General features: G+C 42.5%; 1 protein-coding gene across 1 annotated transcript in view; it reads right to left on the bottom strand.

Moving 5' to 3' along the window:
• Positions 1-8,669: 8,669 nt before the first annotated feature.
• Positions 8,670-21,554, bottom strand: part of IL18R1 (interleukin 18 receptor 1) — a 28,064-nt gene continuing 15,179 nt past the window's right edge. Inside the window, exons 8-11 of the mRNA XM_027554772.1 lie at positions 18,704-18,843; positions 16,667-16,828; positions 12,703-12,861; positions 8,670-9,297 (exon numbers count right to left, since the gene is read on the bottom strand). Of these exons, the coding sequence (XP_027410573.1) occupies positions 8,942-9,297; positions 12,703-12,861; positions 16,667-16,828; positions 18,704-18,843 (817 nt within the window). The 3' untranslated portion in view covers positions 8,670-8,941. The remainder of the gene's footprint in view (positions 9,298-12,702; positions 12,862-16,666; positions 16,829-18,703; positions 18,844-21,554) is intronic.

Here is a 21,554-nt window from a genome sequence, read left to right as displayed (position 1 = left end):
GGGCTGGAAGAAGCACAAGCTGGAATCAAGATTGCCGGGAGAAATATCAATAACCTCAGATATGCAGATGACACCACCCTTATGGCAGAAAGTGAAGAGGAACTAAAAAGCCTCTTGATGAAAGTGAAAGTGGAGAGTGAAAAAGTTGGCTTAAAGCTCAACATTCAGAAAACGAAGATCATGGCATCTGGTCCCATCACTTCATGGGAAATAGATGGGGAAACAGTGGAAACACTGTCAGACTTTATTTTTCTGGGCTCCAAAATCACTGCAGATGGTGACTGCAGCCATGAAATTAAAAGATGCTTACTCCTTGGAAGAAAAGTTATGACCAACCTAGATAGCATATTCAAAAGCAGAGACGTTACTTTGCCAACAAAAGTCCGTCTAGTCAAGGCTATGGTTTTTCCAGTGGTCATGTATGGATGTGAAAGTTGGACTGTGAAGAAAGCTGAGAGCCGAAGAATTGATGCTTCTGAACTGTGGTGTTGAAGAAGACTCTTGAGAGTCCCTTGGACTGCAAGGAGATCCAATCAGTTCATTCTAAAGGAGATCAGTCCTGGGTGTTCTTTGGAAGGACTGATGCTAAAGCTGAAACTCCAATACGTTGGCCACCTCATGCGAAGGGTTGACTCATTGGAAAAGACCCTGATGCTGGCAGGGATTAGGGACAGGAGGAGAAGGGGATGACAGAGGATGAAATGGCTGGATGGCATCACTGACTCCATGGATGTGAGTCTGAGTGAACTCCGGGAGTTGGTGATGGACAGGGAGGTCTGGCATGCTGTGATTCATGGGGTCACAAAGTGACTGAACTGAAGTGAACTTTCATATTCACTTAGATGATCCAAGGAACACCCTGATCTCTCAGTTCTTCGACTTCCTTTCTTCTAAGTGTCTTGTCCTTGACACCAACCTCAGGCATTTATTCCTACACCTGCTGTTACTAGCAATTGACAAGCCTCTGTAATTTCCATGTCAAGCACCCTCTACCCTGACAGTCTCCTCCTATCAGCTTATTCCCTGAAACACTCCAATTTGGATTCATTTGTGACATCATGTGGTCACAGATGAATCTTTGTTGATCTTACCAATTATGATACCTGCCATTTCTGCATTTTTCAACTTAAATTTTATCATCATTCAGCATTATCAGTCACTTGCCTATACCCTTATTCACTTGACACTCTATTTTGTTGCATTAGCGTGAAAAATACTAACTCTACCCCCTAGTTAAACATATACCACCGAATATGGCTGGAGAAAAGACACAGGCGTGCTGACTGGTCTCAGTAAGATACGGGAGACTATAACCGCCATTGCAGGAGATTCAGAAGACACAGGTTCAACTCCTGGGTAGGAAAGACCCTCTGGAGGAGGAAATGGCAGCCCAGTATTCTTGCCTGGGAAATCCTATGACAGAGGAACTTGGCAGGCTACAGTCCATGGGGTCACAAAGAGTTGGACATGACTGAGGGACTGAGCATGCACACATTCACACATGAAAACAAGGAGGGAATCTCACAAAACCAAGTGAAGTTTCAGAAGAAAAGAGAGGTGGCTACTGTGGGCTATAGCAGAGCAGTCAAGAGGGAGTGAAGAGTTTCCATTAGAGTCGGGGATCCAGAGCCTGCAGAGTGTGAGAAACGCTGCAGCAAATGGATCAGGGATTAATGAGTAAGCCAGGCATAGCCTGCCTTTCTAAGAACGTTGACTTTGGACAAAGTTGTAGATATAATCTGATGGCTTCCTAACAATGAAAGTTGTGCTTTAACCCCCAAACCCACCACTACCACAAACACATTTTCCCTCCCTTTCTGCCTCCAAATAATATACCATAATTTTAGTTAAATGAATATTTACAACATTGTGACCAGGTAAATACTATGTGTGGCTGAGCCATATAATGCTATATAATGTTTTTCATTGAAAAAGACCCTGATACTGGGAAAGACTGAAGACATAAGAAGGGGGCAGCAGAGGATGTGATGGTTAGATAGCATCATTGACTTAGTGGACATGAATTTGAGCAAACTCTGGGAGATAGTGAAGGATACGGGAGGCTGATGTGCTGCAGTCCTTGGGGTCAAAAAGAGTCAGACACAACTTAGTGACTAACACTTAACACTTTGGAAGATATCCTTGGAAGATTAGCCTTCAGTTCAGTTCAGTCGCTCAGTCGTGTCCAACTCTTCGACCCCATGAATCACAGCACATCAGGCCTCCTTGTCCATCACCAACTCCTGGAGTTCACTCAAACTCATGTCCATTGAGTTGGTGATGCCATCCAGCCATCTCATCCTCTGCTGTCCCCTTCTTCTCTTGCCCCCAGTGCCTCCCAGCATCAGGGTCTTTTCCAATGAGTCAACTCTTCGCATGAGGTGGCCAAAGTACTAGAGTTTCAGCTTCAGCATCATTCCCTCCAAAGAAATCCCAGGGCTGATCTCCTTCAGAATGGACTGGTTGGATCTCCTGCAGTCCAAGGGACTCTCAAGAGTCTTCTCCAACACCACACTTTAAAAGCATCAATTCTTGGGTGCTCAGCTTTCTTCACAGTCCAACTTTCACATCCATATATGACCACAGGAAAAACCATAGCCTTGACTAGACGGACCTTTGTTGACAAAGTAATATCTCTGCTTTTCAATATGCTATCTAGGTTGGTCACAACTTTCCTTCCAAGCAGTAAGTGTCTTTTAATTTCGTGGCTGCAGTCACCATCTGCAGTGATTTTGGAGCCCCAAAAATAAAGTGTGACACTGTTTCCACTGTTTCCCCATCTATTTCCCATGAAGTGATGGGACCAGATGCCACGATCTTCGTTTTCTGAATGTTTAAGCCAACTTTTTCACTCTCCACTTTCACTTTCATCAAGAGGCTTTTTAGTTCCTCTTCACTTTCTGCCATAAGGGCGGTGCCTAGAGTCTATTTCCCTTTCTAAACAATTCTATAATCATTTCTATCTAGTTAGAAAGGATTGATTGCATTCATTACATCTAAAACATGGCTTATTCAGACATGTTGGATTTTGCCAAATAAAATTGTCACATGAAATCTCAAAATAAAAATGGGTAAAAGCAGTGCTGGTCTGGTTGACAGATTGGAGGGAGTGGGATGTGGGGAGAGGTCTGGAGTCAGCACATCTATATGCCCGCCTCACTCCATCCCACTGCCTGGATATGCATTAAGACACCTCTCATGAGCCCTGGGATTCCTGAAACCCAATTTGAAAGTTGATTTTAATATGTTAACCATTAAGTAGTATTATTATTTATTGGTGTATAGTTACTTTACAATGCCATTACTTTCTACTGTACAACAAAGTGAATCACTATTACATACAGGTATATCCCATCTTTTGGGATTTCCTCCCTAGTAGGTCACCACAGAGCGTTAAATGGGGCTCCCTGTGCTATACAATAATTAGTTATCTATTTTATACATCGTATCAATAGTGTATATGTGTCAATCCCAGTCTCCATCTCTTCCCCTTGGAATCATACACTTGTTCTCTATGTCTGTATCTCTATTTCTGCTTTGCATATAGGTTCGTCTGTACCATTTTTCTAGATCCACATATATGTGTAAATACACAATATTTGTTTTTCTCTTTCTGACTTACTTCACTCTGTATGACAGCTTCTCTAGGGTCTCACCATTAATTATTAAACTTGCACATCAAGTTGTGGCTATTGTGTAAATGGGGCATCACATGTTCCCCGGATGGTATGTGCAACCACAAGGTAGGCTACAAAGAGATAAAAGCTGGTTTTCATAAGCCTCTCGCAGATACACAATGTTGGTCTCAGCCCTCCCAGCCCGGCTTGTGATCACTATCAGTGTGGTCCGGAGGCAGGTCTGCAGGGACCCTGTGTCCTGCCTTCAGCGCACACAGCCCGTTTCCTGTCGGAGCTGTGGTTTGGCCACTCTCTGAAGAGCCCTGCAAGGCTCCCAAGCCCATCTCTCAGAGTAGCTTCTGCTCAGGAAGCTGGCTCCCCCCAAAGCCCAGGTCTCCTCCTTCAGAGCTGCACTCGTGCCGGGGTGATGCGATGAGCTATTTCCCCTGAGCATTTAGAGCTGCGATTCAAATCGATTGTGCCGGTGTCTCGTTCAGACAAGCATGCTGATAATGGCTGCAAGGAGCTCACCCTCATCTATGCCCGGCTGACAGTCCTCTGGAGCCAGCTGGTCAACCGCTAGCATCCATATTGGATGCGCTCCTCATACTTGTCAGGGGCCTGACTGCCTGTATCTTAGCAGGTACCTCAGTCGAGTGTACATTCCCATCCTGTGGAGAACTTGGGTGCTGTTGCCTTCCATCCCTACCCTAGTACCCTAGAAGAACCCTTGTACTCTTTTATCCTCCTCTGAGCCGTACCTTGGGAAGATCCACTGGAAGAGGAAATGGCAACCCACTCCAGTACTCTTGCCTGGAAAATCCCATGGGCGGAGAAGCCTGGCGGGCTGCAGTCCCTGTGGTCGCAAAGAGTCAGACACGACTGAAGCAACTTAGCTTGCGTAGCATGAGCCAGTCCTAAGCAGCCCTGCTTCCTCTCTGCAAGACTGTCTAGACCCTCTGGTACAATGGATCTCCCCAAGAAGTGCCCACAGCTTCCCTCAAGTCTCACTGTGCAACAGCCCATAAAGAGAGGGCTCGGTACCCTCTCTGCTCCAGCCTGTCACACTAGCTACCTGTATGCTCAGGATTGGCCCCTGGATTGGTCGTGTCTCAGGTTCCAGGCTTTAGAATATTGGGTAATAAGGTCTCTCTCTGCTCTCAGAGTGGAGAAGGAAATGGCAAAGTGGAGAAAGAAATGTCAACCCACTCCAGTATTCTTGCCTGGAGAATCCCATGGGCAGAGGAGCCTGGTGGGCTACAGTCCATGGGGTCACAGAGAGTCGGACACGACTTAGTGACTAAACCACCACCTGCTCTAAGAGACTGTCAGAATAATTTAGTAAATACTTCCAGCACATAATGGACACACACGGAGTGTTTCTTTGTACATCTTAAGTGGCGGACTCATCTCTGATTTTCTGAGACGGACTCCACATGTAAGGACATATGAAGTCATAAAAGAGAATGACATTATTTTATCAGCCAGTTACTTATTGGTCCTGGTTGGAAATGTTTGCACTTACATTTTAAAATATGCACGTGAATTAACTGGCATGTGAATAACCTGATATTCCTGCTGGGCATTGGGTGGCCTTGTGACAGTAAGCTCAGTTTTGGCTCCTGGATGGAAGGTGAAACTGAGAAAGTATGTACAAAGCAATTTGACATAAAAAAAGATAGATGGAAATGTTCATTGTGAATGACCCACATCTTATCAAAGAGGTGGAAATCCACATTGAGAATGAGGGGTTGACATTTTTCTTAAGTCTTTATTGAATTTGTTACAATATTGTTTCTGTTTTATGTTTGACTTCTTGGCTGAGAGATATATGGGATCTTAACTCCCTGATCAGGAATTAAACTCGAACTCCCTGCATTGCAAGGCAAAGTCCTAACCACCGGACTGCCAGAGAAGTTCCTGAAATTTTAAAATAAGTGAAAAAGATGTTGAGATTTTTTCAAAAATAAAAGCACAACATCAATGGTTCGTTAATGTGTTTTAAAGCACATATTTAATATATACATTTAACACATTACTACAAAATCCATTTAATGTATTTAAAGAAACATAATAAGAAAGGAAATCATTCTGTGTGTTAGAGATAATGATGACAGGAATAAAATTTCTCACGACCATATATTTTCACATATAAATCTTAGCAATTAAATCATTTTACATTTTTAACCATACAACTGGCATACAAAGTTGTAAGTAGTGCTACAAAAGTTAGATCACTTTCTTATACTGAAAATCTTATTTTTGATTTTCAGTAGTATCTACCACAGCTGTTCTATTTAATTTTTTAAGTTGCCTTTAATTTTTTAAATTTTTTATTTTGTGTTGGAGTATCATTGATTTACAATGTTGTGTTCGTTTCAGGTGTACAGCCAAGTGAGTCATGTATCCACATCCATATATCCATTCAGATTCTTCTCCCACATAGGTCATTAGAGGATACTGAATAGAGTTTCCCGGACTGTACTGTAGGTCCTAGCTGATCATCTATTTTATATACAGTAGTACCACAGCTGTTTTAAACAGTATCTGCTTTAAATTCTTTTGGAATTGTCATACTGCACCCATATATCCAACTAGGCTTCCAAGCTTACCCAGCTCTTTCCTTTCTCTGTAAGGCTGGTAGCTCTCACTCTCTCACTGATTTTCAGGCCCAGCCATTACCACTAAGGCCATCAGAAAGGCCCAGAGGACTGGGTTCACTTTAAGGAGACAGATATATGTCTTTAGACATTGAAAGTTGCACATGTCCAATGAAGAAATATCCTTTCCAATGAAGCTTATCCTACGGATATGCTTTTCCTCTATGCTTCTCTGAATAAACGAATATCCTCAAGTCACTGACTCAATGGACCTGAATTTGAGCAAACTCAGGGAGACAGTGAAGGAAAGGGAAGCCTGGCAAGCTGCAGTCCATGGGGTTGCAGAGAGTCAGACACGACTTAGCAACTAATAATAATAAAAGCAACAACTAATACCAAAGTGGCAGGACCAACACTTACAGAGTGTTAATTCCGTGCCAGTAACTGATGTAAGTGCTTCATTTATATTTATTCATTTAGTCCCCCTGAACAATTCTTGTAAATTCTAATTTTACTGATGAGGAAAACTCATCACAGGTGAGTCAGAGGAGATGCCAGAGGTCATGGTAATAGTAAACCCAGGATCCAGTTCAAGTGTCTTGGCTGCACACCCCCAGCCTTGCCCTCCATCCGAGGTCTGTGCGTGGGTGCTCAGTCTTGTCTCTTTGAGACCCCATGGAATGTAGCCCACTGGGCTCCTCTGTTCATGGGATTTCCCAGCAAGAATACTGGAGTGGGCTGCCATTTCTTTCTCCAGGGGATCTTCCCGACCCAGGGATGGAACCTGTGTCTCCCTTGGTAGGTTTGATCCTGCTGCTGCTGCTGCTAAGTCACATCAGTCGTGTCTGACTCTGTACGACCCCATAGACGGCGGCCCACCAGGCTCCCATCCCTGGGATTCTCCAAGCATACTGGAGTGGGTTGCCATTTCCTTCTCCAGTGCAGGAAAGTGAAAAGTGAAAGTGAAGTTGCTCAGTTGTGTCCAACTCTTCGCGACCCCATGGACTATAGCCTACCAGGCTCCTCCATCCATGGGATTTCCCAGGCAAGAGTACTGGAGTGGGATGCCATTGCCTTCTCCGATCAAATAAATTGGTAGGCTGATTTATTTTACTGCTGAGCTGAGGGGCATTTTAAATTTGTAACCTTTTAAAAATGGAGCAAGTATATTAAAAATGCATAACCAACAAGGTCCTCCTGGACAGCACAGCGAACTCTGCTCAATGTTATATAACATTATGTGCTATGTTAGCCTGGATGGGAAGTGAGTTTAGGGGAGAATGAATACGTGTGTATGTATGGCTGAGTCCTTTTGCTGTCCACCTGAATCTATCACAACATTGTTAACCAGCTATACCCCAATATAAAATAAAAGGTTCAAAAAAAAATTGAGCAAGTAACCATCAATTTTTTGGCTGCTTAATAACTAATTTGATCTGGTCCCTATCCCATGTCTAAACATTCAAAGTCAATAAATGTCTGAGACTGTTTTTTAAAAAAACCAGAAAATGATTTGTATCTGGCATGAAAGATAAAAGGTTGTTTGCAGTTCCTTTTTAAGAAATTTCCACAAATAGGTCCAATTAAGCAAGCCCTCTGTAGCATCTTAGTGGGATTTCAACTGTAGGCCTGCAACTGTAGTAAGGATAATTAAGGATGCCCTGAGGTTGAAACACTGTTACAATAGCTCAAACCTCATACCTCGCCCTGCACACAGCCCTGCCACCCCATCCCCAGCCAATCCCAGGCACTGAGGTGTGTAGAGGTAGCAGCTCTTGCGAGAGCTGGGAGAGACTCCATTCCAGTTCCTGTGTCACCCACTGCATAGGCAATACCACAAGGTAAACTTAAAATCCTTTAGCTCAACTTTTAGCATTAAAAAGCTCTTAAAACCTGCCCTTATTTTAAGGCCTAAGTTATTTGTGCCATGTCCAGCCTCATATCAGAGGATGAGATGGTTGGATGGCATCATTGATCCAATGGACATGAGTCTGAGCAAACTCCGGGAGATAGTGAAGGACAGGGAGGCTTAGTGGGCTACAGTCCATGGGGTCACAAAGAACCAGACACGAATGAGTGACTGAACAACATCCAACCTCACAGTTGCTGAACATGTGCCTGAGCAGACTGCCTGCATCCAGTTATAGAAGGAGAAACAGGAGACACATTTCTGTTGAGCTCCCCAGTCTTCTGGGAGCTCAGGGACTTCGCTGGTAGCTCAGTTGGTAAAGAACCTGCCTATAATAGATTTGGTTTGATTCCTGGGTTGGGAAGTTCCCTTGGAGAAGGGATAGGATACCCACTCCAGTATTCTTGGGCTTCACTGGTGGTTCAGATGGCAAACAATATGCAAGCAATGTGGGAGACCTGGGTTCGATCCCTGAGTTGGGAAGATCCCCTGGAGGAGGGCATGGCACCCCACTCCATATTCTTGCCTAGAGAATCCCCATGGACAGCGGAGCCTGGTGGGGTACAGTCCATGGGGTCACAAAGAGTCAGACGTGACTGAGCGACTAAGCACACAAACAGTGGAAGTCCCCGGCCATAGATGAATGTTTAGTCTTATCCCTGGCAACCTAAATGCCAAGTTCATCTTCAGTCTGTGAGTAAGATGTTCACAGAGTAGAGTTAAATATTTGAATAATGCCCTCTGTTATCCACAGGCTCAGACACTCAGTCCTCAGACTGTCAAGAGCTCTTTCTTCTGCTCAGCTTTTCTGAAGATTAGGACTTCAAAAGAACAGGCGAGACTTCTGACTCATCTCTGCAGGGTTTGACTGCTTTTGCAGGCATCAGATAAAGAAGATTCTTCCAGAACCTTGAGTTATAAGACAGAGACTTATCTGCCTTCCACTTCAGAACTCTGTGGGATTTCAAAAGCTTCAGTGATTGAGGCAAAAATCTGAAGTCTCCGACAGGTGTAAATTCAATTAAGATGATTTTAATTTTCCTTTCCACCAGTGCTTCATGGAGTCCACTTTCAAGTTCATACCTGACTTCACTAGACATATAACTTTTACTGAGAACAATGATCAGTCTTCGGCTTTTCTCTATCAATGAATGGATTTCATCAACAACAGCTGAAAATATAAGAGGTGGCAGGTTAATTTAAGAAAACCAAAAGGGTGGACAGGAGATAAAAATCATGTTGCACAGTCCTATTTTGTATTATTTAACTCAGCTTCACTAATAAAGTTTAAAGTAGGTCATTCTCAGTTTTATATGCCTATTTTTTTAACTAATTTTTTTTTTTGGCTGTGTGGCATGTGGGATCTTAGTTCCCTGCCCAGGGATAGAACTCATACCCCCTGCGTTTAAAGAAGCAATCAACTGCACAAAGATAATGAATACCTCCTTAGCCTTCCTCTGTGCCTGGTGTGTGTGTGCTCAGTAACATCCGATTCTGAGACCCCATGGGTGTAGCCCACCAGGCTCCTCTATCCACGGGGCTTCCCAGGCAAGAATAATGGAGTGCATTGTTACTTCTTTTTCCAACTCTGTGCCATACCTTCTTCTAAACATGTTGCGTATATGAACTCCTTTAATCAGCACAATGATCCTATGAAGAAAGTACTGTAATCACCCTCATTTTACAGAGGAGGAAACCAAAGCACAGAGTGGTTCAGTAACTTGCCCAGAGTCACACAGCTGATAAATGGCAGAACTGGAATCTGACCCCACGTGGTCTGGTTCCAGAGTGTCTATTCCTAACCATGACACCATCCTGCCTCTTTACACGCATGGAAGAACAGGCTAAAATACTAATTGAAATATTAAAAAAAAAAAAAAAAAAAGCCCACAACACTGCCATTATTCCAGACCACAGGTTGATAAACCTTTTCTGTAAGGGGCCAGATGGTAAATATTTCAGCCTTGGCAGGTCATACTGTCTTTGTCACAGCTATTCAACTCTGCTGATTAGCTCAAAAGCAGCCACAGACAACACAGGAGCAAATGCGTGTGGCTGCTTCAAGGACTGGAGCTGCCCTGTGGTTGACAGACTGCCAACCTCTGTTCTAGATCCAGCCCTTCGCAGACTGAGGTTCTAACCTGAACTAATTATGAATTGATACTTTCATACTGTGGTGCTGGAGAAGACTCTTGAGAGTCCCCTGGACAGCAAGGAGATCAAACCAGTCAATTCTAAAGGAAATCAACCCTGAATATTCACTGGAAGGACTGACGCTGAAGCTGAAGCTCCAAATACTTTGGCCACTCAGTCGACTCATTGGAAAAGACCCTGATGCTGGGAAAGATTGAGGGCAAGAGGAAAAGGGTGCAACAGAGGATGAGATGGTTGGATGGCATGAGTCTGGACATGAGTTTGAGCAAACTCTGGGAGACAGTGAAGGACAGGGAAGCCTGGCATGCTGCAGTTCATGGGGTCCCAAAGAGATGGACATGACTAAGTAACTGAACAACAATACAAGCATTCTTTATTTTTATTTAAGAGTGAAGAAGAAACCTGTTATCTAAATGCTTCCTAGAAAATAATGGAAATATTTAATAATAAAATGGATGCAAAATCAAGAAGAAATACTTTGTGACAGCGTGTCTCCTTGGATACAAAGCAGTGACACACAAAGCATCACAGTGTCGAATGCATGTGACAGTTTGGTATGTTATCTCTTAGAGAGGTTATTTGATATTTAAAAATATTTTCTCTTTCTAATGTGTAACATTTTCCCTTCTTAATTTGTAACCTAAGAAGGAAAAAAACACTTTTTTTAAGACTTTTTTTTTTTGATGTGGACCATTTTTAAAGTCTTTATTGAATTTGTTACAATATTGTTCTGTTTTACACTTTGCATTTTGGGTACACGGGATCTTAGCTCCCAAACCAGGGATGGAATCTGCACTCCTTGCATTGGAAGGTGAAGTCGTAACCACTGGACCACCGGGAAGTCCCCACAACTGTTTCTTATTTCCTGCCCTATCCTAAATGCCCAACTTAGAATTTGCCACAAAGATGGTGCTCAGCGAATGATGAATGAATGAATGAGTGATGGTAACTATCAAGACATTTGTGTTGCATCATTTGTGAGGCACTAGCATCTATAAGGCAATGGCACCCCACTCCAGTACTCTTGCCTGGAAAATCCCACGGATGGAGGAGCCTGGTAGGTTGCAGTCCATGGGGTCGCTAAGAGTCAGAACAACTGAGAGACTTCACTTTCACCTTTCACTTTCATGCATTGGAGGAGGAAATGGCAACCCACTCCAGTGTTCTTGCCTGGAGAATCCCAGGGACAGGGGATCCTGGTGGGCTGCCATCTATGGGGTCGCACAGACTCAGAAAGGACTGAAGTGACTTAGCAGCAGCAGCATCTATAATAATTTGACACCAGATTCCAAATCTCTGAAAGACTTTCAGAGGAAATGTGGAAGTGTTACTAAATCTCTTTGAGTTTAGCTGTAATATACTTTAGTATCATGTTACAGCCATTTGTATTCATATATTAATTTAAAACTTGAATTTCACAATCAAAATATGGTAGGAACCATCAATCTCATTTTATTTAACCTTTACCATTACTCCTAATTTCTACTTTAATTTTCTCACAATGTCAACACGATAAAGAAGAAACATTTTTTGGTAAGAATTAACCTGCGTTTATAGTCCAAAGAATCACATATTAAATTAGTTTTATTAGGTTTTGCTATACAAAATACCATCAAAAGAGGGATTCATCCTGTGCTCAATCAGGTTTGATGATTTGTGACTCCATGGACTGTAACCCACAGGCTCCTGTGTCCATGGCATTCTCCAGGCAGGAATATTGGAGTGAGTTGCCATTTTCTCCTCCAGGGAATCTTCCCCACCCAGGGATAGAACCTGCATCTTCTGACTGGCAGGCGGCAGATGCTTTACTGCTGAGCCACTGGGTAAGTCCTTACTCTGGTCTATTAAATGCTTTGTAATAGCAATTCTGGCCCTGGTTCTGAAAATGGAGCACTTGCTCCCTTTCTCCAGAGTCAGAGACCTCTGAAGCAAGAGGAAGAGTTCAAGTTCTGGACCAGGCTCCCCAGAGGCCACACTTGGAAGGAGTACAGGTTGCTCATCATTTCTGGTTTACAGGGGAACGGCTACCCACTCCAGTATTCTGGCCTGGAGAATTGCACTGACTGGACTGTCCATGGGGTCACAAAGAGTTGGATATGACTGAGTGACTTTCACTTTCACTTTTCTTTCATTTTTAAGCAAACAGGAGAGCCTTTTATAAGGTAAGCTATTCATCTTTTAAAAACCATCTCCACTAATTTTCCTTATTTTTTAAGGCCTTCTTTTAAAATTGGATGTACTGTGTTTATTTATTATTAATGTGTATTTACTTATTTGGCCTCACCTCACAGCATGTGGGATCTTAGTTCCCCGACCAGGGATTGAACCCACACCTCCTGTATTGGAAGCTAGGAGTTTTAATGACTGGACTGCCAGGGAAGTCCCCTTCCACTAGTTTTCTATCTGGTATTCCCTTTCTTACCTCCTCCAGGAACCACATCTCTTTCAAATATGCATAACTTATACCCAAAATGTTTCTCCAACACCCTGGGCAAAGTCTCCACAGCAAACGCGTGCTCCTCTCCATGCTCGGGCTGACACTCTTTCAGGTAGGACACAAAAGCATCATATGTTTTTCCATCTAGGAGATAAGGTTGACCCCTTTCATTAGTGTGAAAACAAGGCTTTATTTAACTAAAGACTTGAGTGAAAGCCCCGGAAGGTGGGAATGGAATCATTGAAAGAGAAAAGTCAAATAGAGCATCCTCACATTCAAACACATCAGTCCGACACAGTGTAGACATTAAATTACATACATGACTATGTATGAAACAGATGGCTAGTGGGAAGCTGCTGGAGAGCACAGGGAGCTCAGCTTGGTGCTCTGTGATGACCTAGGAGGGTGGGATGTCACGGGGGCGGGGGGCTCGTTGGTGGAGGGCGGTCCGAGAGGGAAGGGACGTATGTATACATAGAGCTGATTCACTTTGTGGTACAGCAGAAACTAATGCACTGTTAAGCAATTATACTCCAATAAAAAAATCTGTGCAGTTCTTCATATATTGATTATACCTCGATGAAGCTATTAAATAAAAGAATAAAATATTTTTGATAGAAAACAAATTTAAAAATAAAACAAGAATGTTTAAACTAGGTAATGCATAAGGTCCCTCAAATATCCTTTGGTTCCATGTTTTTCATGCATCACTCTTTATCTCTGACTTTTGAAGTTGTCAACAAGGAATACATTCAGTTATTATTATAGGCCAACAAAAAAATAACATACTCAGACCTTGTATGGGAATCAAGTAGTCAACTGGCAAATGTTTCCTAAGCATGTACATTAAAAGTCCCATTGTTTGACACCAAAAAGGTCTCTTGACACAGAGACCTGTGAAAACAGATGAAGAGTTCAAGTTCTAGACCAGGCCTCCAAAAAGCCATAACTGGAAGGACTACAAACTTTAGGTTAGGGCATTAAAGAAATTTAAAGAAAATAGAAGGTCAAGGAGCCCAAATATGTTCTCTCCAGGATCCGGGAGCAAATCTTACCTTGGCTTATTCTACTGCTATTAATATCATTTAATTCTACTGCCATCTGAATCTACCCTCAAAACCACCCCCTGAAAGTGAGAATAAAAACAAAGCTGAGTATTTACCCTGGAGAATGGAACGAAGTGACTGGAGATGATTGAAATCATATGCTATAGGAACACATGCTACATGGTCTATGATGCTTTAGACAGCAATAGAAAAGCTTCTGTTCTATTATAGGTTTTCATTGATGACATTTGCTCCTACTTAATTCTGGATAGGAAAGCAATGTTCAAGGAGACTGTGTCAGCAAACAATAAAGACTGTTCTACTAACTGGGTGACTGAAAAATAATACACATTTCTCTCTTCTGCTTTCATCCAATCTATTTGAGAAGACAGAGTGGACACAGGCAACATCTTGGAAAAGCTGACAAATAATGTTAGCAGCTACAAGACAGTGTAAACAAAACAACAAACAAATAAACAAAAAAAAACTTGGTCTAAGAGTGAGCAGAGATCTCCATGGATATGATGTTAGTTGGGGTCAGTAGAGGAAGAAGGGGGAGTAGGTGTAAAAAGGTCTACCTTATCCCATGACATTTGGTTAGATGCTAGAGGAATTAGATTTATGCTTGTGTACATTACTGGGGTGAATGAATTTGCTACTGAGTTTAAGGCTAAATATTATTGGCTTCTCTATTTCAAAAGAATAGGGTAAAAGCATTCTTGGTCCATGTTCTTTATATTGAGTATCACTTATGCTCAACAACCCAGCCCAATATCTTCAGCAGCATCCAGGCTCACAAAACAACCCTTTCTGTCTCTGGGAAAAGATTCTTCAATTCTGCCTCTAGCATCCTGGTTCAGCAGTTCAAATCAGAACTTATCTTTGGTTTAGAGCAACTGCTTTGAGGAATAGAGCACATACAAAAGACTGAACATTTGGTAAAAATTGCAGAATTCACATGCATATCAAAGGTAAGAAAAGTTGGCAGAAACAGAGCTACTTCTGAATTTAATCAGTAAGTGGGTCCCTTGCATAACTCTTAGGTTGTTGTGAAATACAGCTGTCTCTCAGTATAAGTAAGAGTCAGTGATTCTACTGGGCTTCCCAGGTGACTTAATGGTAAACGAATCCACCGGCCAATGCAGGAGATGCAAGAGACATAAGTTTGATTCCTGGCCTGGGAAGATCCCCTGGGGTAGGAAATGGCAACTGACTCCAGTATTCTTGCCTGGAAAATTCCATGGACAGAGGAGCCTGGCGGGCTACAGTCCACGGGGCTAGAGAGTTGGACATGATGGAGTGTACATCAAACCAACTGTATCCACATCTACATTTCTAGTTATTCTCCTTTAGGGAGTTTCCCTTCAGTTACACTGCACACAAACGAAATGATGACTATACTAAGTTCTCCACTACATCACTTCTGCAATAATGGAAGGTTGTAAGAAACCCGAGTGTCCATCAAGTGGTGACTCAATAAACAAAGGTGCATTCATAGAAATAAAACATTGTGCAACCCGAAAAAATGAGAGGCTTTATAAACTAAGATGGAAGGGTATCCAAGATACAATAAAACAAAGTTCAGAATAGGTGTAGAGCATGGCAAGATCTGTCTTTCAAATAGGAGTAAAATATGATTCTATATTATTAACATTCATTTGAATATACTACCAATAGGAGATGAGGCGGGAAACAGGCGTTGGACGAACATGTACGTATCATTTCTAAGAGTTTTAATATTTTGAGCTATGTATGTGCTACACACACACACACACACACAGATATAAAAGCAAGTGCAATGGATTATACCCATACCTTTCTAATTTGGTAACTATTTTGAATAAAAAAAAAAATTTATCTCTTTATTTGCCTGCCCTGGGCCTTATTTGCAGCCCTTGGGCTCTTCACTGTGGCATGTGGGGTTTCTTTTTAGTAGTGACACTCAGAATATCTTTTGTTAGCTGCAGCATGTGGAATCTAGTTCCCAGACCTGGGATCAAACCCGGGGCCCCTGCATTGGGAGCATGGAGTCTTAGCCGCTGGATCACCAGGGAAGCCCCTCTATTTTGAATCTTGAGGACCTCTGATCACCTTCAAAATTAGGAAAACTGAGAAACCACAGTCCCCAGATAGAAGGAGGAGCAGATAAAAAAATAGCAGAGCTAGGGGACTGGAACTCAGGTCATGTGGTATGGAGTTCAAGGTTCTTGCAAGTCCATCATGCAGCCTCCTTTGCTGGGTTTAAATAATGAACCATGATACAACTCAACTCAATTTAAATGACTTTAACTGAGTGTGCACTTTGTGTAAGGCACCAGATGGTGTGTGAGCAATGACATTCAGACACACAGTCCTTGGGCAAGAACACGTCACAGCACATTTAGAAGGACACAGCATACATGCATGAAACCATTAGAGAATAATTTTTGACAACAGGTAAGTAAGCACAAGAAAAAGTGGCACAGACAACATCCACAGCAGATGATTCGTCAGATCAATTTTTCTTATGGAAAACCTCTACTGCCATTGCTGCTGCTGCTAAGTCACATCAGTCGTGTCCAACTCCATGTGACCCCATAGACCAGCCCACCAGGCTCCCATCCCTGGGATTCTCCAGGCAAGAATACTGGAGTGGGTTGCCATTTCCTTCTTCAATGCAAGAAAGTGAAAAGTGAAAGTGAAGTCGCTCAGCCGTGTCCGACTCTTCTCGACCCCATGGACTGTAGCCCACCAGGCTCCTCCATCCATGGGATTTCCCAGGCCAGAGTACTGGAGTGGGTTGCCATTGCCTTCTCCACTACTACCATTAACCCAACAATATAATCAACATAAGGTGAAGATTAATTCATAGCTTCTTAATGAAACTGTAAGATAAGAGATCCCAGCATTATGACATTCATTACCTGTTAAGGTTTCGTCTCTTCCCATGAAATGTCTATAAAATAGAACCAAGTCAACTCTATAAATGACACCCATGGTCACAAGGCAGACAACCACCACTGAGATCACGACAGCTACGATCATTCCTCTAGTGAAGACGTGGCCTGGGATGTCAACCATGTCTTCTAGAAAGAAAAAGAAAATGGGAAAATCAGTCAGGAAAATTTCATTAGAGTCTTTCACCATCATATTGCTGTGGTCAGTTTTTTTTTTTACCTTTAACACAAATCAACTTGTCTATCCAGTTACTCTGAACTCCTGCCCTTAGTCTCCTGTGGTGATCTTTTTGCTCCATAGAAATGTGTACAAGGGTATTATACAGAGATGTGAACTGAGAATCTGTTTCTACCCAAGGAAGTCAGATTTCTAGGATGCTGAGACACCGGGGCAAAATGCAGAAGGACCCACACATAAATCTCAGTTAGTGGGCTGGGAACATATTGTGAAGGCGTGGAATCTTTTAAGATTAATTTTTATTTATTTTTAATTAATTTTTGCTGATTTACAATGTGGTGCTAGTTTCTACTGTACAGCCAAATGAATCGGCCACACATGTACCCCCTCCCGAATGGGCTTCCTTCCCATTCAGCTCACCACAAAGCATTCAGCAGAGTTCTCCGTGCTCTGCAGTATGTTCTCATTAGTCATCTATCTCATTAGTCTCTATGTGTCCATCCCAACCCCCCACTTCCCCCTGGGTACCCATAATTTGTTCTCTACGTTTGTGTCTCTATTTCCGCTCTGTGAGTAGGAGCATCCACACCATTTTTCTACGTTGCACACACATATGCATATACGGTATTCGTTTTTCCCTTTCTGACTTCGCTCTGTATGACACTCTCTAGCCGCAGCCATGTCTCTGCAAAGGACACTGTATTTTAATTGAAGCGCAGTTGATTTACACTGCTATCCCAGTCTCAGATGCACAGTAAAGTGAGTCTGTTATATGTGGGCATAAATTCACTCTTCTTCAGATTCTTTTCTTACATAGACCATTATAGAATACTGAGTAGAGGTCCCTATGTTATACAGTAGAGCCTCATTTGTTCTCTGTTTTATATACAGCGCTGTGTATATGTCAATCCCAAACTTCCGATTTGCCCCTCCCCCACCCGCTTACTCCCTGGTAACCTTGAGAGATTGAGTGCCCAGGCGAGGGCATGTGGGCTTCAGCCTGGATCCAGCACCTATTCTGTGTCCTAGAGAAAGTCACTGATACCCTCAACTCTTAGTGTTTTATCTATACACACAGGACAGCAATGAAGCTGGTAGTATTTTCTCCTTCACATACAGGGCTGCTGCTTTGAAGGTGGGTTAAATATTACAAATAAGTAGTGAGCACATTACCTGGCACTCAGCTCTGAGAACTTTTGCATATTTTTATATGAAAATGTCCTTTGAGAAAACAAGTTACCTTTCCTAGATGGGTTGAGTTTATGCTCATTATGGACAACATAACCCATAAAGGTTAAATTAAATTATTCTGTCATAAAGGACAGAATAATTCTTTTTAATAAATCTGTTCAAAACTTTTAAAGTTGCACATTGTATTTTTTCTTTATTTTAATTTTTTGGCTACACAGCATGAGGAATCTTATGCTGGAACCGAACCCACACCCCCTGCATTGGAAGTTTGGAGTCCCAATCACCAGACCGCAGGGAAACCCCAATAGAATAATTTGTAATAACCATTCCACAGTGTGGCCATGGCCACTGCCAACATGCTAGTACATTTCCTTCTAGATTTTCTTTTTTCCCTGAAAACATTTACTTAATTGGACCCACATGGTGATCACTCTTTGTCGCTTAACGTTATATTATGAGGGACAGCAGTGAGCTGAGACCAGTGCTCCCACTGGACGCCTGTGAAAAGTCAAGCCCTTCACCTCTCAGGAGCCTGGTTCTTGGTATGTGAGGTGAGGAAGTGATGAGTTATGACGGGCCTCTCAGCTGTAGCAGTCTAGGTTTGCACCGACTTCCAAAAATAAAATTCCTCACACCTTTTAGCAGCAAGAGGAAGCTTTTGGTGTCGATGCCTCCCTCATTGACCGCAGTGCAATTGTATGAAAAGTTTAGATTTCTTGTATTTACGTTCTCAATCCTCAGTATTGTGGAAGCAAGCCATTTGCCTTCTGAAGTCCTGTAAGAGAGGAACATGATTTAGCAATAGGCTATGTGTCGTTACCAGCGACATGACCCATGAGAGAGGAATCTGTTTGCGCAAATGCATCTGTAAAAAGCAATGCTCTGTGGACTTCAGAGATCTTCGCTTTCTGGTGAGTTCTGTTCAAGTGTGAGCTGCCTGCTCCCTGGGGATGTCAGTCCTCCTGAGACCATCTGGGGCAGGTGCTGCCTAGAACTAAATGCCTGGAAGACGACGGTGTTCAGTTAAAAATACGAGAAAATATTTTCTCTCTCAATTACAGGCATACTTCATTTTACTGAACTTTGCTTTATTGCACTTTGCAGATATTGCACTTTTTACAAATTCAAGGTGTATCAAGCAAGTCTCTGGGTGCCATTTTCCCAACAGCATTTGCTCACTTTATGTCTCTGTGTCACATTTTGGTAATTCTCAGAAATTCACATTTTTTCATTATCATTATATTTATTAGGGAATCTGTGATCAGCGATCTTCAATGCTACTATTGTAATGGTTTGGGCATTTATTTTAGCCATCAAGTATTTTTAAATAAGGTATGGATATTGTTTTTTACATTTAATGCCATTACACACTTAATAGAGTACAGTACACGCCCAGTCGCTCAGTTGTATCCGACTCTTTTGCGACCCCATGGACTGTAGCCCGCCAGGCTCCTCTGTCCATGCAATTTCCCAGGTAAGAATATTGGAGTAGGTTGCCATTTCCTTCTCCAGGGGATCTTCCCAATCCAGAAATCAAACCTGCGTCTCCTGCATCTCCTAGATTCTTTACCACTGAGTCACTGGGGAAGCCCACAGTATATAGTGTAAATAATTTCACGTACACTGGGAAACCAAAAAATTCATGGGACTCGCTTTATTGCGGTATTTGCTTTATGGTGGTAGTCTGGAACCAAACCCGAAACAGCTCCAAGGTGTGCCTGTGTTTCATCCATTCCTCCTGTCCCGACTATTCAGTGTCCCTCCCACCGTGAAGTCTCTGCCAGCAGGGACAGGGCTGCGAATCATTAGTACAGATACAGATGCATGTCAAGCTTGTCCTCACAATCCTAAGATAACTCTTATTTTGTTCTGCATTTAAGTTAAAACACAATACTATTTTCAGACATCCTCCAAGCACATGAGAAATACCAGTTAAGCTGCTCAGAAAGTGTCAGAAAATGACCAGAGACCACCAACACAGCCAACTGTCTTTCTTTTCTGAAAGGACTCAAGATGTCCTGTCTTTGATACAAGGCAAATGCTCTTGATATCTGCCTCTTGCCAGTGGCAGGCTCTATAGGCTTGGGGTCAACCAGCACTCCCAAGTATAGTCATTCACCTGCCAGGCCTCCAGCAGCTGGACATGGGACCCGCAGCAGCCTCCAACTCTCTGTTTCATTTTAGAACCAAATTCTCTACAGAAGTCACCAAACCAGAAATAGCTTCCCTGGTGGCTCATACGGTAAAGAATTTGCCTGCAATGTGGGAGGACCTTGGTTTGGCCCCTGGGTTGTGGAGATCCCCTAGAGGAGGAAATGGCACCCCACTTCAGTATTCTTGCCTGGAGAATTCCATGGACAGAGGAGCCTGGTGTAAAGAGTCCATGGGGTCACAAAGAGTCAAACACAACTGAACGACTAACACTTTCATCTTTCTTTCAACATCAGTGTAAAATCCACAAACAAGTGTGTGTGTGTGTGTGTGTGTGTGTATAAAAAAAGCAGGAAAAACTAAAAAATGCAGCTAAGGTGACAGACACCTCAGGACCATGACTCACTAAAACCCGAGTGTACAATTACCTTAATAATGATGGTAATGACTCCAAACCATTCAGAAGCATTGAAATGGCCGTAGAGGGACTTCCCAGGTGGTCCAGCAGTTAAGATTGAGCACTTCCACTTGAGGAGGTGCTGGTTTGATTCTAGGTCAGAGAACTAAGATCCCACAAAGGCAGGTGCAGGCAAAAATGAGTAAATGGTCATAGGTTCAGTGTGTTTTGTTTTAATACAGTATAACCATTCCTTTGTTGCTGCTGTTCAGTCACTCAGTCATGTCCAACTCTTTTGCAACCCCATGGGCAGTAGGACCACAGCACACCAGGCTTCCCTGTCCTTCACCATCTCCCAGAGTTTACTCAAACTCATGTTCTTTAATATAGGACATTTAAGTATTAAACTATACGCCATTTGGAACGTTTTGCAGTAATGCTGCCTCCTAGATATTTACACCTAACCACCCTGTTGGGTTTTTCTATCTGCTCTTACTGTGTTTCTAATTTCCATTAATGGACACTGACGGGAAAAGGCTGCCATAATTACTATGGTCAATGTCAGTCGACCAACAACAAATGTCAGGGGGTACGTGATTAGTCCTTTAAATCAGTGTTTTCTTGAGTCATCATTTTCACCTAACAATCTTTGGAAACCCTCCTGGACCTGAGAAAATCCCTTAATTCTCACCCTTAAGAAAGAGAATCATATATATATGTACATATATATCGCTGATTCAGCTTGTTGTACAGTAGAAACCAACACAACAGTGTAAAGCAACTACACTCCAATAAAAATTTTTAAAAAGCAAATATAATTGATTAGTTGGACCACCCTAAAAAAAAATAAAGATAATCACTATAAGGAATGCTATACAAAGAAGCTCTGAACTATCCCTAAAGAGCAGGAGGCAGTGTCTATGTCAGCGTAGCTCATG

This window comes from Bos indicus x Bos taurus, chromosome 11 (assembly GCF_003369695.1).
Source record: "Bos indicus x Bos taurus breed Angus x Brahman F1 hybrid chromosome 11, Bos_hybrid_MaternalHap_v2.0, whole genome shotgun sequence".
In the NCBI taxonomy this organism is placed as follows: Eukaryota; Metazoa; Chordata; class Mammalia; order Artiodactyla; family Bovidae; genus Bos; species Bos indicus x Bos taurus.
Note: the sequence above shows the minus strand (reverse complement) of the source record. Positions and strands in the feature narration are given on the sequence as shown.